This window comes from Diadema setosum, chromosome 5, assembly GCF_964275005.1.
Source record: "Diadema setosum chromosome 5, eeDiaSeto1, whole genome shotgun sequence".
Classification (NCBI taxonomy): domain Eukaryota; kingdom Metazoa; phylum Echinodermata; class Echinoidea; order Diadematoida; family Diadematidae; genus Diadema; species Diadema setosum.
The window spans coordinates 45969693-45987524 of NC_092689.1; the positions used below are offsets into that span (position 1 = coordinate 45969693).

General features: G+C 36.7%; 1 protein-coding gene across 1 annotated transcript in view; it reads right to left on the reverse strand.

The window, feature by feature from the left end:
- LOC140228963 (sphingosine-1-phosphate lyase 1-like) overlaps window positions 1–14174 on the reverse strand; it is a 49444-nt gene extending 35270 nt beyond the window's left edge. Inside the window, exons 1-3 of the mRNA XM_072309224.1 lie at window positions 14148–14174; window positions 10678–10825; window positions 9013–9080 (exon numbers count right to left, since the gene is read on the reverse strand). Of these exons, the coding sequence (XP_072165325.1) occupies window positions 9013–9080; window positions 10678–10825; window positions 14148–14174 (243 nt within the window). The remainder of the gene's footprint in view (window positions 1–9012; window positions 9081–10677; window positions 10826–14147) is intronic.
- Between the last annotated feature and the right edge of the window lie 3658 nt (window positions 14175–17832).

The following is a 17832-nucleotide window of genomic DNA, read 5'->3' on the forward strand; positions in this document are numbered from 1 at the left end:
GTATATAGCTATGGAGTGAAGCGAAACTGTACAGATCTTAGTGCGCTTGACAGTGACCTATGGGTATGTAATAACAACTATGTGGGAAAGGATAAGAAGCGTTGTAGTTATACCGCTCTCAAATGGAAACTAGAAAAGTTGATAATAGGTTGAAGAGTTGAAACTAGAAATAGTTGAAATACAAAAAAAAGAAAAAAAGAAAAGCAATGCGGGATGTGATGGAAACTTCCCCACCTTAGTCTGCGAAACCAAGATTGGTGTAATAAGCACCGTGATGTGTATGCAGATAATCGATACAAACAAAGATAAAAATGAGGAAAAGATCGTGCATGGGTTTGTATATAGATAATCGATACAAATAAAGGTATGAGGAATAAATCGTGTATAAGTATACAGGTAATCAATACAAACTGAAGATATGAGGAACAAATCGTATACAGGATATGAGGAACAAATCGTATATGAGGAATAAATCGTGTGTATGAGTATACAGGTAATCAATACAAACTGAAGATATGAGGAACAAGGCAGAGTGTTCTATTGCAAAGTATATACAGTATACAGCAGAAGCAAATTGACGAGATGTATCACTCTGAAACCGATGAGTAAATAAAGTAGAACCGTGAGTATCACGGAAAGCACAAGTGAAGAGGAGGGAGAGGGGGAGTGAAAAAAAAAAAGGTTTGAGTGAAATTTGTTCATATCAATTCAGTAAAGCAATGTAGTTGTGGTTACTTTGTGCTGATTTATACATGTAACAAGCTATACATTGTAAAAAAAGGTATTTGAATTGTTCCTTTAAGTCAGTCTTCTGTATTGATGATTATTTGTCATTTAGTGGTTTTTGTGGAGATTCAGATAGTGATCAAAAGTATGGATGATAAGTGCAGCGATAATTCCTACAGTTAGTTCAGAGTTGTGTTACAGAGGTTTGATACATACATTTAGCATTGTGTGTGTGTGTGTATATACGTGTGTATACAGGTTGGCCATATGACACATTCTAGACAATTAATCTTAATTAATTAGCAAACGTGATCAGCTTTGGAACTGAATAAGGTATTGATGAATAATGTAAATAATTTCAATCAAACTGTGATGAGTTTAAAGGGATAACTTAACTCTGTGTAAAAGTAAAGCAATTATAAGGAAATTTTAGGGGAATTTGATAACCATGCCTATAATAATTTCACACAGGTACTAGTGGCTGCCTCATGTTCTCTGTCAATATATCATTGTAAATATAAAAATAAATGTAATTAGGTTTTTTGTAAATAATCTAAAGTATTTTAGGTTTTATAATTAATTTAAGGCATATCTGAATAATTATATTTTTTGGAGCAAATTGCCCACCCGGCAGAGAGCTCCACAATCCAAAAGAACAACAACAACAACATCTGTCAATACCAAACTGACAACATATGATGAATATGTTACCCTTTGAACAATTGTCTATGAAGTCTATGTCGATGTTATCCGGTGTGGTGACGTCATCATACTAGAAGTTGTGATTAAAGGCAAGATATCAAAACCAGCGAAGATTATGTGTTATGTCTATGGGAGGGTTTTTTTTTTTTTTTTAACCATGCAATGACGATAACGCTCAAGCAACTTTACCTCACTTGTTTTTGCTTCATTTCCTCTGAAACTAAAGTACAGTGTATGTTGTACAGCTTAGACAATAAGCTGCAGTAATCATACATTTCCATTTTTTTTTCAAATCTTCTCATCAGGTTGACAATTTTGCAGCTTAAAACTGAAAATGAAAATAAGGTGGACGAAACGATTCCTGATTCATCTTTCACATACATAAGTTTACGTTGCTCATATTTTCTCGTCGAGACGTATGGCCGAGTGGTTAAAGGCGACGTCTCACAGACGTGAGGTTGCACACGTGCGGGTTCGAACCCCACAAGATCACGAAACAAAATACTTAGCCATTTTACTTTTTTTTTTTCTTCAATGGTGTATTACATATTCGTCCATGTAGAAATCACGTTCGTATATAAGGCCCAAAACCACTATTTCGGCGCAATTGGTCAAAAAACGTGTCGCTTATGTTCCTACTCACCTAGGAGAGATAAAAAGCTCTTTCAAAATGCCCCTGTGATTTTATGTGATGCCAAGGGACATATAAACAAAAACTAAAATCATTTCGAAGGCGAGATTATACCACTAAGCCATTGGTGGAGGGTTAAGTTCGGCCAACAGGCTTAAAAGTGCATGTCGCCAACGATGATTTTTTGTGTTTTCTCAACTTTGTGGGAAAATATGAGCATAACGAGGAAGCTTACTCACAGTTTCAGAAAAGTGGCTTAAGGTTCTATGAAAACCTAACACAACTTTTTAAGCTAACCATTCTTTAACAACAAAATACCTGATGGAAATGTGTCACCAGATCTGCTGAAACATACGTTACCATCTTTGTACTGCAAACTTGGTTATCCTATTACAGTGAGTACTACAAAATTGTATTGTTTTTCTGACCAAAAGGGGTCTAAGTTTATGTTAAAAAAATATTTCATCACTCAGCTTCGACGGACATGCGACTGCTAATCTCGCAAATATAGATTTTAAAAAGGTTGATTTAAGAGAAGTAACATACGTTATTATCTTTGTAAAAAGTATGAAGGTGCATGGCTCTGAATGATTGTTCTAGAGTTGAGACTAATGGAGTAGATTGTCCTCATACCCATGGGTGGCAAAAGATTCATTATTATGTTGCTAACTTATACGATTTAATCCACAAGTGTAACATACGTGATGTAACTTACGTTACTGCCAAATGACAAAAAGCTTTACACCATCAATTACCATCTAAATGTACATTTCTCGAATCCGTGCCGTGATTTGAGGTCATGGGATAGCTCAGCAACTTCTTTCACTGGCATCTTGTGCATTGACAGCGCGCAAAATACCTTTACATTATGTGTTGAAAAACTGAGTAGGTATTCGATTGTTGGAAATGTGTTGTTGTTTTTTATAGAATCATGCTTTACTTCTGTTTATTGTGTGTTTATTAAGTCAGTAGTTTCCACCGTAAAAATCCAGTTATTACTTTGCTGTACGGGTTTATTCTTTTGAAATAAATCACTCAATTTATGAAGTAACGTATGTTTCAAATTTTGGTAACATAAGTTTCAAGATGTTGTCATGTTGATAACAGACTATCCACGGAAAAGCCCATTTAATTTGAGACAATTTAATTGTTGCAGTTATGATGTTGATGAGTTTCTCCATCAAAAACACATCAAATTCATTTACAGCCGTATGTTCTTGTTTGTTTGGAGGACACAGTAAAAGGGGACATAATCATAGTATCTTTTTTTTTTTTAATTGTTTGGTGGGCGTTGATGTTCAACTTGGGTTTAATGTCATATTCCAGGTATAAACAATGAATTTAACATTGTTTTAAGAAAATTCAATGAATAGCAAATAAAATTAGAGATTACGCAGATCTCTACTTCAAAACTAGTGGATCATGTCCCTGCATTAATATAGTAACGTAAGTTTCTAGTTTTGGTAACGTAAGTTTCAATTCATGTCATTGAAAAAGGATATTTTAGAGAATGTGCGTGGATAAAAATAACATTTAATTGTTCTAGAACTATCGTTGAAGGAATTCCGGAGGGAAATACGTATTTCATTATATTTATCTCCGGTTATCATACACCAATATGGTGACTTACTACCTGACTATTTTTAACGGAGAAAATTAACTCAAAATTGTATTGTAATATTATCGTTGATGATCTCAAAGTGAAGAAAAACATATTTTGAATGAAGAAAAGGTAACAAAAATACAGTGCATTAAAGAAATGTAATTTTAACTATTACTGTGTATACCATCATAGATCAGGACTACATGATAATAATGATGATAATGATGATAATAATGATGATAATGATGATAATTAAAGTAATGTATGTTTCAGTAAGTTATGTTTAAGGCATCAACATTTTTTTGTTCTTCCTTCTCGTTGAAGTTAATACAGTTGCAACGGGGAAGAGCAGTGCTAAGATTAAAACCCCCATATATAGGGAACGTATAAGCTGCAATCAGATTGGCAAAAAAGCATATTTCTAAGCAAATATTCCAGAAAAAAAAAAACATGTACCCGTCGCATATATAGTTGACAAAGAAAAGAAGCAAAGTCACACATCTTTTTTTTTTTAATTTACCCTACCAGGGTAACTATAGGGGAGGGGGTTCGGGGTCCCCCGCCCCTTTGCTTGCAGTCAAAATATAAACAAAAGGAAATAAAAAGAAAATAAAATGAATCGCGGAATCCTCCTCCCCCGTTTGAAATAAATAAAAAAAAAAAAACACATGAAATTGGGCTTGTACTGACTGCAAAAAATGGAGCTGAGGCCTTTTTTCAAATTTCAATTTTCTTTTCTTTTTTTTTTTTTTTCTTGCTTGTCAGTCGATGAAACCCGGCAAAAGAAATGAAACAAAATAAAAAATGGCACGGAAGCTTTTATTTTTCTGCCTGTCAGGTGTTTAAAACTGGAAGCGGTCGATTTTTCTAACTCTGACCCCATCCCCCACCCCATAAAAATCCTACTTACGGGCCTGCCTGTAATCATTATCAGTACCTTTGTTGTGCATGTATAGCAACTTGTCCTTTTACTTTTCTTTTGAAAGATTCAAAAATATTTTTCCAGGAGACAATTTCAAGATACGGCAAGAATTATTAATGGAAGACTTGTTATTCTTGTTATCGTTGTGGATTATACTGTCTTATGCATACATAACAAGGAAAATCGAGTACATCATTTTACTAATGACAATTTCATTCATCCTACCCAGTGTTGTGCTAATGCAACTGTGTAATTTGACGTTATTTCATAGACCTCATTTTCCATAGTTAACTTAGTAAAGTGGTCATTTATCTAATTAACAAAAGAACATTTCTTGGTTCCTTCTTTCCCTATCTCTTGTTTACCGAGTTCAGACATTTTAAATACAAGCAATACGGCGTTATTGTTCATTATGAAGCACAGAGTAACCATCTCGTTTCTGCCGTTTCTTGTTTCATACAAGTGTTACAAATTTTGTGAATACTATTGCATTGCAACTGCTATTTTTCGAACTATTCCTGCATATAGAGTAACTGTTGCGACAGCAAAGTTATGGAGTCTGCAAACTTATGGATTCGAAACATATCTTTCAACAGCATGAAGATAACAAGTTACAAGACATTATGAAGATAACAAGTTACAAGACGTCAAGCATACGAAAACTTTCATTATGATAAAATTGAAGTGAAACCTACGTTACCCACCACTTGTTTTACATTACAGGTACATCATGAGAATATTTTCGTCCGTGAAGTCACGAAACAGCATGTTCCCAACTCTTATCATTTCAATGCCATAACTTCATAAGTATGAAGCCAATTGTCTTCAAAATATTAACAGTTACGGATTACTGTTCTACTCCAGAGTTTATACGCGGACATGTTATAAAGTCTTGCAGTTTTAAACTATTTTAATTGTCATTTTTGCGAATTGTATCACCATAATATTGCGACATCGTGTTATAACATGCGTTCACTTAGAGTTGACGAGAAATTATTGTATGAATATATACCAAAACCAGAAAGAAAATGTACCAAAATCAGTTGCACATGTAGTAGTATTATCTTTGTAACTTACGTTACATCAACGTGAAACATACGTTACATGGAATCTAACGAATATATTTTTGAGCACATAGTTTCACATGTTTCATTGATGATACTCAAGAATTGGCTGGCAATTTGGGACTGATAAATGTTGAAAATATTTTCAAAGTCTGACATCAAATTATCGAGAAAACAAATGAACATTATATGAAATAAGGTTTAAGACAATAGGACATGCTGTGTTCAGTATAGCATACAGGTCATTTGCCATCCTTTCCATCTGCAGGCACCATTTACAAACATGATAGCCGATGGTATACTTCACATCTGACGCATAATTATCTCAATCATAGACTGCAGTCACCAATCTTAAAGCATTTGAAATAGAATGACATTGGTAACGTATGTTACATGATGAAATTTACGCCCCATGAAAGAAATTATCACACCACAAAAATAAGGCAAAATTATGTGTTCATATTTTTCAACTACAAACTTTAATATTTGTGTCGTGGATTGGTATAAAAATGAAACCTATTCTAACAACTTTAATTTTCCCGTTTTGTGATTGTCCAATTGTGCCGAAATAGTGGTTTTGGGCCATAAACGCACCTATTCACACACACACTCACACACACAAAATATCCCTCTTTTTTGTGTTGGAGACCACATTGCTTCGATTGCTGCAAAATTTTGCAGGCTGACTTTGTCAAACCGATCATGGTATGTAATGACGACTACGGAGGTGTTGTACTTTGAACAATTGTCTTTCAAGACCATGTCATTGTTTTGTACTTTGATGACGTCATCACACTGAAAATTGTGATCAAAGGTAAAGATGCAAAACCATGCATTGACTTGACAATGTTTAAGCACCTTTATCTCAGCTGATTTTGTTTCATTTCTTCTGAAACTTAAGTATGTTGTAGCTGAGACAATAAGCTGCAGTAATCATGCATTTTATTCTTTGAAATCTCATCAGGTTGACAATTTTGCAGTTTAAAACTGAAAATGAGAATGGACGAAACGATTCCTGATTCATCTTTCACATACATAAGTTTACGTTGTTCATATTTTCTCGTCGAGACATATTGCCGAGTGGTTAAAGGCGACGTCTCAGAGACGTGAGGTTGCACACGTGCGGGTTCGAACCCCACAAGAGCACGAAACAAAATACTTAGCTATTTTACTTTTTTTTTTCTTCAATGGTGTATTACATATTCGTCCATGTAGAAATCACGTTCGTATAAACGCACCTATACACACACACACACACACACGCACACACGCAATATCCCTCTTTTTTGTGTTGGAGACCACATTGCTTCGACTGCTGCAAAATTTTGCAGGCTGACTTTGTCAAACCGATCATAGTATGTAATGACGACGACGGAGGTGTTGTACTTTTAAAAATTGTCTTTCAAGACCATGTCATTGTTTCGTACTTTGATGACGTCATCACACTGAAAATTGTGATTAAAGGCAAAGTATCAAAACCAGCCGATTATAGGTTTTATGTCTACGGGACGTATTTTTCCCAAATTGCCAGAAATGGCATAGCGACATCAGTCGTTACAAGGCCGCATTTCCGTCTAGCAATGCAATACATGTTCACGCGGCCACGTTTGTTGAGTGGGCATTGACTTTTTCCCCCTGTAATATCTATACATTTTTTTTTTCCTTACCATTTCCGTGGATGTCCCGTGGCCGAGTGGTTAGAGAAACGGTTTTGCATGCACGCTCAATATAAATTCAAGGTGCCTATATCACATTCTTTTCTTTGTCGATCACAGATGACCGACATCTGATGACCCCAAACGTATCACCTAACTCGTCCTCAGTGTGACGAGTTTCATATCTCGTGTCATTTTGTTCTTTCTTTGCGCTTTTTCTATTTGCAGACCCTTTTATTCCCAATTATTGATTCCTTCCTCTAGCCCGAGTCTTTTTTATGCAGCCTTTTCCGCCTACACATACACACACTAGGTTTGTTTGTTTATACATACTTGTGCTTATTATGCCCTGCCTGCTTATCTACATACATGTATACAATTTTCTCTCCCCTAGTTTTTCACGTGCTTTATTTCCTTTCTTTTATCAAAATATATATATATTCTAATTTTTTTTTCATTACTGTTATTTCATTGTCATTTTTGCCATTACTGTGTGTGTATATACTTTGATATGTTTGATTACTTCCTTTTGTTGCCTCCTCCTGGTACACCTTAAGGGCTCCCTGTTTGCTCAGCCCCCCCCCCCCCCCTTCCCTTGCTGTTGCTTTTTTCACTCTTTCCCTTTCTTTATCCTTCTGGTGTTCCTTATCTTCTTTGATGTTGCCTCCCTATTCATCCTTTCCTTCAATGGTTGCCCCCTTGATCCTCATGTTCATTACTGACCCTCCTCCGCCTTTTGTCTGTCCACCCTCCTGCTCTAATCCCCCTCCCTTTACCTGTTGGGCTCCTTGCCCATGACTTCCCACCCTCTCCTTTGTTTTCTTTGTTTTGTGTACCCAGCCTGTCCCTGTCTGTTCTTGTTGTGTGAAGTCCTTATATGTGATTGCTTTCCCTGCTTGTTTGTCATTTTGCCTCTGATGAAGATTCTGCTAGGATCGAAAGCTCAGGCCCCTTTTGACTCCATTTTACTTCATTGGCTCGCCTTCATTGGATAAGCAGTTTTCAGCAGCTTTTTTTGCTACTCTTTTAATTCTTGCTAGAATTGCAGCACAGCAACATTGTAGAGAAAATTGCAAGTTTTGCTGTGACGTAAATTTCATGACAAAGCTATGGCTAGGATGGTGTCAGTGTCATGGCTTAGAGCCATTCATCGATCAGTTTATGTGCACTTGTGCATTTGAGCAAAATATGCAATGTTGGCAAGCCATCGACTGAGTTTGGCATGGGAACGTGGCACATCATTTGTCTTGACCACTAACCTAATGGATCGATCTTTCAACCTCTTTGCGCGGTAAAAGGAATTGTTATCATATCGTCGGTTGAGAATGATAAGGGCGTTAAGTTGTCACAAAACCCATAGTGTTCGAGACAACTTAACGCCCTTCTCATTCTCAACAGACGATATCTTTTTCAAATGAATTCACTAATATACAATTTACACAATGGAAAATTTAACAGCAAATAACAAAACGCTGATTAGACTTTCTTGCTGAATTTACAAAGGCTTTGCTTCACGCCTTTTCTATCCTACGGAAATGCTGAAAATTGCATGCACACAAAAATTCCTGGTTTTAAATTAAATTTCAATCAATGCACTGTCAGGAAAGTTCTTTGGCACTATGTTGCATGGCACAATTACTCTTGATAGTGAGTCATTTCAGAAGTTGTAATTAGCAATGTCTAGTGGGTAGAAGAATAGAAAAACAAACCTTGCCCTTGACATATGGAAGACTTCTAAAGAACTTGAAGAAGTTTTTGACAATCCTTTCCTTCAGAGCTGCAAACAGTGAAATGACATGTACATACAATGTACTAAATATGAATATAACCACAGTCTCAAGGCTATACAGGGATAGCATGTACTGAACTTAATATTTCCCCCATTTAACAAAATGATAAAAACTAAAATGATTCATGAAGTGTCACTTTTCACTTTAACTGTAGTAGTATTTTATTCTTGACTTAGTTTTTTGCTGCTCTTATCCACCACCTTTTAAGTAACTAGATCTATCATAAAAGTATGTCAAAACTCCCCTCTCTTAAAGGTTCTGTTTACCACTGCGGGCAGTTCTTTGAAAAATGTTCAAGTTATCACATTTGATGCATAATAGTATGTATAGGTCAGTTGTATCACAAAATGTCCTACCAAATAACAATTTTGCAATAAAGCCTAAAATATAAAGAGATATCACTATTTTTCTCACTATACCATAACGGTAGATGGTTTAGTCTAGGAACAGTTATATTATAACTATTGTTCACATTTTGTATAGTTAACAATATTTTAATATTGACTATAATTTATTAAAATGTTTACAGTGGTTGTTTCTACCCCTAACTCACATTTCAAAACAATTCTGAAGCACTAAAGCTGGGTTTTCATTTCATCTGCAAATGGCAAATAATGTCATTAAGTGTCAAAGTTCAAGCAAAATGTCTTATGACACAGCCTTTGTAACATTTACACATCAATTGATTCATCTTTTCACCACAAACCCCACTGTATGTAAACTTGCATCATGAATAATACAAGAAAGTTACAAGATAGATATTTTTGTGTGTAGGCCTGATTTTCAAAGGAGAAGCATGAAACTGAACATAACTCATCAAAATGCGATGTTCCCATCAAACTGCAAAATAAGTGATCAGAAAATGTAAGCTCTGTGAATATTATTTTGGAGAGAAGGAAGTTTGTAGTTCAGCTTCTATTGAAGTAAACTGACTCAGCTCAGCAGTGTACACACAGATTTTTTTTTTTTTTTTTTTTGCGCTGAATATCACTGAGCATGTTCTATTCCATTTTTGTTTTGTTTTTAAAAGTATTCTGACAAGTAAGTTCCTGCAGGGTTATCTGGTACCTAATGGGTGCAATACTGAGAACAAGAATACAAAATGTACACTATTAAATAGGAAGAACACTATTCTCACTTAATTACATTTACTTGTGCATGCTTCCAAACTTTAGTTTTGATAAAAGAATATTTACCAGGTTCAGAAAATAAAAAAATAACTTAAGCCTAGGTGAAAAACAAAATCTCTTCAAAGAATTATCAAAGAGACAAGTAATAATAATCAAAAAGAAAAAAAATGAACTTGTGAAATAAAAATTTCAACAAGAACAGGCTTCCATAATATTTAAATTGTCAAAAGACAAGGCAAAATCAAGTAGACTCATAACACATTTCTGGCTAGAAAATCAACCCTGCAACTTTTTGGGGTCTTTGTGATACCAAACAGCATGTGAACATTGTTACAATGTACATGATACTATATACAGTTAAACTGATATCGTGATATGTTTGTATGGAGCATAATACCATGCTGCTTGTAAACCATGCTATTTCAAAGTTTTGACAGCAAGATATGTAACTTACTGAGTCTGGGATGGACAAGGAAACTGTAGAGCCATGTTAGAATCAGGGTAATGCCAACTGAATAGGCAATGACCTGCCATGCTTCCAGTCCAGAGCATAGTTCATTGACCTGGTACCTTGCTTGGTCAAGGTACAATAGTACCACCTCCTTTAAGATCAGACAAAAATTAATAAAAAGAAAAACAATTAGTAAAACTGAAGCAATACTCTGGGTTAAACTGCATATGCTGGGATTTTGCTACTTATGATAAGATTAAGCCATCATAAATAAATCATAAAGCCATCATTGTAATATATTGTAGACAAGGTTTCTACATGTTACACATGATTGATTGAACACAGCATGGAAGAGTTTGTTGTTGATTATTATACATTTTAATCTATACCCACAGTCACACTGGCAAACCTTGAACACACACACACACACACTTTGCGATAAACCATGAACCAAAAGGAAATTAACTTCCATGATAGTGACAATCAATGGTGGGAAATAGATTTGAGTCATCCTGTAGGTCTAAAGTTACTGACTGCTTTATTAGCTTGAACTACACTGTATAAAAGTGTCACATTTATTACCCTACACACATTGTACAATGTACAGTATGTGTACATAGTACAGTATACTCTGGTTTGTTTTTGTTTGTTTTTCTCTCTCTCTCTCTTTCATTCTTCCTCAGGCTGTTTCCTATGTTGTACATTCAAGTTTCTGAAATCCCCCTAGACTTCAATTCATCACTTCCTACATATGCATTGGGTTAATGCTGAAGCTAAGCTACAGTGTACTGCATATAATTCCAGTATGAATATCACACAGTGTAAACAACTAGGGTTTTAAAGGGGTTTTTTTTTCATCGCTTCATGCCATCATGAAATAGTTGTGGCAACATCAAGCTTTGAGCAAAGGCCACTGATACTAACTCTGAATCAAAGTAAAAATGATTAAAAAAAAAACATGTAATGATAATACTACTAGTACTACTACTATTACTACTACACCTATTGTACGTACTACTACTAACTACTACTATAATAATAAAATGATGGAGTCTTTCAATGTGCTGTGTCTATCACACAGTGACACTCCTGGTGCAGAAAGGTGAGATATAAATTTGTTTTTGTATCTTTTTGTTTATTTTTGATTAAAACAAAAGAAATAAAAAGAAAAAATGGGGGTGCGTGCCCTCCCCTTAATTTTTTGCAAAGGCGCCTCCCCTTTACAGAATTCCTGGATACACCCCTGGTTCAGTTTAGATAACTATCGTTTTGTCTAACATTCTGTGCCACTAAATACACACTATATGAAATCTCTGACAGAATCTTGAACTCTGAGCTCAGACACTCCAAATACACTAATATTCACGCTTCATTTACTGATGGCTCCTACAAAATGATAACGTACCGTACATGTAGTACATAATAGAATTGTCATTTGGGAGTCCTTGAAACTTACAACTGTACATTGTAATTCATACAACAGGTAAGTGCTAAGAAGAATTGGAACTTTTTAATGGGAGAGTGATTGCTGACTTGACCCAGTTCATGAGGCAATGGGGTCCTTACACAATCATGGACATCCACTTTGAGAATGCACATCAACCCAGCAAAAAGAAATACATCACATATTTATTGAAAATATCAACTGATATCTGGAATCTTTTAAAGATAATAAAAAGTTTTGGTACCTCAAAAATTTCCTTGTCTTAGTTTGTGTTTCAGGTTAAAGTACCTTTCATATAACTAACACTGTGAGATTTACTCGCCCCAAAGTGCTCTCATGTCTTAGTAATCATGCAATTAACTGCGACCAGCAGCCCCATACGTATAGCGACCAGCAGTCCCATACGCATAGCGCAATCGGGCTTCGCATTGTAGCATTCAGGGTCATGACAGATTTAGTATCGCAGGACAAATGTCAACTTAAAATCCCAAAAATTCTTCAATTTGAAGACTTACCAATTAAGGTGAAGTATTGAAAACAGGCTTCGGGCAACGTTTGGTTCTGCCTATAGTCCCTTTCTGTTCGAATTGATGACTGAATGTGACTCGGCCGAGAGGACCTTGGGAGAGCTACATACACTGAATACTACAGCCAGTGCATGCGAACACATCACATGCGCACAAATTTCACATCCATCAACGGATAAGATGTTTGTGTGCGCATGCGCTGGCCGCAGTAGTCAGTGTATGTAGCTCTTCCAAGGTCCTCTCGACTGAGTCACATTCAGTCATCAATTCGAAAAGAAAGGGACTATTGGCAGAACCAAACGTTGTTCGAAGCCTGTTTTCAATACTTCAACGTAATTGGTAAGTCTTCAAATCGAAGAAATTTTGGGATTTTAAGTTGACATTTACCCGCGATACTAATTCTGTCATGATCCTGAATGCTACAATGCGAAGCCCCATTACGCTATGCGTATGGGGCTGCTGGTCGCAGTTAGCTATGCGTACAATGGGCTGCATGCTGCTGGTCGCAGTCAGTGGTTTCGTACAATATTTATCGACGCTGTACGGCGACGGCTCTGGTACGAAACCATTATTGCATGATTACTAAGACATGAGAGCACTTTGGGGCGAGTAATTCTCACAGACAACGTACTTTAACGTGAAACACAAACCAAGACAAGGAAATTCAGGGAAACTTTTGAGGTACCAAAACTTTTTATTATCTTTAAGATAAACATTAGGGCAACACCCACCAGCAATACCTCTCAGTTAAAATATCTAATCATATCTCACTAGCTGACACATATCAAACAAACTGTAGGTCTAATCATCTTCAAGACAGCATGATAACATGTTTGAGCAACGAACTTCACACCATGACACACAGATCTACAAGCATGCCATAATACCTGCATGACTAATACAAAAAGTCAATAGAACAATGTAGCAAGCAAGCTTACTCTATTCGTAAGCCCATGATTTCTACACTGTAGTTGGGAGATTCAATGAAAACTAAGAATTAGCTATTGTACTGCAAAGGAAGAAATGTTCATGCTATGAAATTTTCACAAAGTGAAGCTAAAAACCTTTTTCACGGCATGAAATTTTCGCAAATTGCCAAGTGCTGGAATCCAATGCATTATAGTGTAAAGAAAAATTTTGCATGCATTTTAATTCTGTGAATCTCTGCTATCAAGATATCTGTGAAATTAAAATACACATATACGTATCTGTTTTTACAGTAACTTTACAAGAACATATTTTTACATGATAATAATAATAATAATAATTGTTTCGGATATAAACTCCAAATTTTATTGTCCGAAAATGGAAATTCTTTTTTGCCCAATTGATCGTGGGCCCGGCAGCCACTGAGCAGCGCCAGATCGACGTTGCTCTAACCTTTTCAACTGTTGAACGGCAAACAAGGTAGCAGCAACTCCCATCTTTTAACGTCTTTTGGTATGACGCAGCCGGGGTTCGAACCCACGACCTCCCGATTGTGAGGCAGCCGCTCTACTTACTGAGCCAACACATCGGTCATGATCCATAACTTACAGTTTTAGTCCTTCAGGACTTTCATCAATGCAGCAAATATTATATACAAACAGATCTGTAGTTGAATACCCTGTTTAGAGTCCCTTCTTTTGAAGAACCACATGAAGAACCTCCAAAAGATATGCAATAAAGTAGTACTAGTCAAGCTGAGGTAATAGCGAGCTTTAGATCTGTGCTGCAAACAGTAATATGATGCTAATTACTAGCAAAAAAAGTTGTCCTGCACATGAGCGAGACAGCCTGTTCCCATTGTCCAACCTGGGAGGCAGTGTTATTTTTAGTGTTCACGTAGCAGATCTAAAGCTTGCTGATATGACACAGCCTCCAAGAGCACACTCACACACACGCACACACACACACAGACAATGCCCCTCTTTCCTGAAAAGTCTTTAGAATACACTGTAGGCCTACATTGTGTGCATAATTATTGTCAATTGTACCTCCCAACTGTGTCTGTATTTTAAGGGTGTCACAGCTGCTAGCTGAGTTTTATGGAGTTGACATTTTCCAAGGAGATACAATGTATAACAATCACAATAGAATTGGGCATTTTCACTATAAAAACATAAAAAATCATCCTTTTTGCATGCAAATTTTTAAAAAATAGGTATTGAAGAAAACACTATTTGGAAACCTCCTGTAAATTTTGAACTCAAGAGGGTCTTTATTTGTTGAGTTGAATTGACTATTAAAATTTTCGTTCTACGAAAAAGTTACAAATCTAAACTTCATGTACTAAAAGTCTAGTTTTACAGACCTGTGTGATGCCTGTGTAGTTCATGAATGTAAGTGGTGTGCTGTTATTTGCCATACAAATGTACATGTAGATAAGAAAGTAAAAGAAGCTAGTAAATTCTTCCTTTCTGACAGCTTTAACATGCATATCTTTTGCTTGAAGTATAAGTACTGTACGAGCTGAAATTTTCGTGGTGGTTTTATTTTCGCGAATCGCCTTTGAACAACGAAAATAACAACACGCAAAAATAACAACGCGCGAATAACTAAGTTCAGTTAGACCCTCGCAACCGCGAAATTAACAACACGCGAAAATGTCCTCCAAGTAGCAATTCGCAAAAATATCTGTACGCGAAAATTTCAGCTCGTACAGTATTACAACCACAGGAGGATTAGCATGCATTGTATGCAGACGTGACTGGTACACAGAATACGTTGCGGTGAGCATTTGGTGCATTATTTTAATTCTAAGGGCTAACATCCTTCAAATATTACAGAAATGTTATAGCTCTACAATAGTCTTGTCATTCTGGTGGAATATTAATGCAAAAAGGATGGCCCATCTCTAAGGGTACAGCTACAGGGATGTTAGGTATGCTGTTTTAAATGTGCATCACCCCCCCCCCCCAAAAAAAAAAAAAAAACAATCTGATCGAACACTTTCACAAGAGAATGCAACTCGTGACTTTGCCCAAAAAACTGCTTCAGAACAAGCAATCTTGCAGAATTTTTGCCATAACCTGAAATGAAAATCAATCTTGCAGAATTTTTGCCATAACCTGAAATAAAAATATTTGTTGTATTAAAAAAATCACTAATGTATGATTGTAAACACTGGATGGACATTGATGTTACAACATATGAAGGCAAATAATATATGTTTATTGAAAATTTATTTTTCAACTGAATGGCCTATAAATGTTCTAAAGATTTCTTATATCGATATTCTAGATCTAGGGACCTAACATTACTTTACTGTTCTACAAAAAGCCACACAAACAAGCAAACAAACAAACAAAAACATTTCTCTGCCTTGTACTATGTAATGCATTAACGTATACGGTATTATATACTGTACGTACATGTATGAATGGCTAATATGTCCTGGACAGACAAAAATGTGTCAATTGTGAATGGACAACCACGTTAACAACCATACTAAAAAGCTTAAAGCCATAAAGAGGCCAACGAAGATGGGGCAGATTTAATTGGTTTTGGGGGTTCCTTACTTTGCCTGTGTGTACAGTGTGGGGCCTAATTTTGCCGATCTAGATCTAGCCTACACTTTCACCAGATTTAGATCTACACATGCGTCATGTAGCTGTTGAAAATGGTGGAGGCATTCTCTTGAGTCAAGGTGTCTGCACATGCCACAACTACATGTTGACCGAAAGATCGGTCTGTATCTGGTTGTCGGGGATATGTTCCGCGGAGCGGAGACTGCGTCTGGCTGATGGATCCCCTCAGCTCCGGAGGAGAGTGATGACGACAAAAAATAAAAGACTCCTCCTGACAGATGGATCTCAGAGCTACAAAGTCTCAAGCATTCTGAGTGAGACTCAAGCATCTCACGCATGGCACCCATTTTTCTCACGCATCGGGCAAAGTCTGCAATTTGGGCCCATAATAAGATGCAAAGCTCAAATTGAAGGTATATTTTCCTTTTGTCTATCAAAATTAGTACAAAATAGTCACTTAAGTATGCACCTGATCGCACCATTAAGAGCTAAAAATTGAAAAAGCTCCCTACCGTGGGAGGCCACAGGGGGAAGGGGAATCCCTCCCACTGCACACCCTCGCTTGCGCGCACATTCGCTCGCCGAGATGCCGAGTCAAGAAAATCTCACTCATCGCGAGTCATAAAGTTTTTTGAACTTGGCATCCGTGGGATCTTTCTGTCTAAACTACACAAGGTACAATCTACTGAAATCTACGATTGCTGTATCTTTAAACTTTACTATAAATCTATTAGGGCCTAAATAGATCTAAACTTATACTTTAACGTTACGCAATTTTCCGCCATATTTAACCAGGGGCCCGTTGCATAAAACTTTTTTAGCAACCTTAGAAAACTTAGGTTGGGTTTTGCCCAACCTAAGTTTTCTAATGTTGCTAACATAAGAATGTAAAATCTGTTGCATAAAAACTCTGGTTGGGAGCTTCCAACCAGAATTTTGTGATTTCAACCGGAAAAAAATCCGGTTGGAGTTTTATGCAACGGGCCCCAGCTGTTAACACAATAGTAGGCCTAAGTTTACGTTTACTATGGATGTATAGCATTCTGAGCATGATGAATGAAAGTACAAAAGGTGCCATGTAATCACGCAACTAGAGGTAGAATCTACACAGCCGGCAGCCCTGTCCGCTGTAAAGATACTGTAAATTACAGAAGTCGCATGGCGTCTGGCAAGTATGCTGGCTAGCAATAATACGAGGAAGGTAACGCATAAGAACACGAATGGGACTGTGTCTTTTCTTATCCGTTCAGATAAGCCTACTGCTACTGTATGCTGCGCTGCAACCAACCAGCATTCAGCTCAGAAGTCTGAATCTAATATTGTATTTCTTCATTAGTTGGACGTGAACGCGACAAGCTTACCATATATTTATTTTTGTCTTCCATCCTAGAGATCGTTGATGAGTGACAGCTTTGGGATTTCGCTACAGCAAGAAGAAAGAAAACCACCAATAGCGGATACTGCAACAGCGCTGTGCCGGTACAGTACGCTATGTACACAATAGTGCAATCTGTTCGTGAATGAACGATCACGTGTGCATAAACCCCGCAGTACCTAACCAGACGTAACACGTTCGTTGAGTAACTTGCTGCAAGGTTATCACAAAACAAGGTTGTCATTCTATTGTGGTGGTGGTTGGGGGTGGGGGGGGGGGGGTCAATTGGGACTCGATGATAAA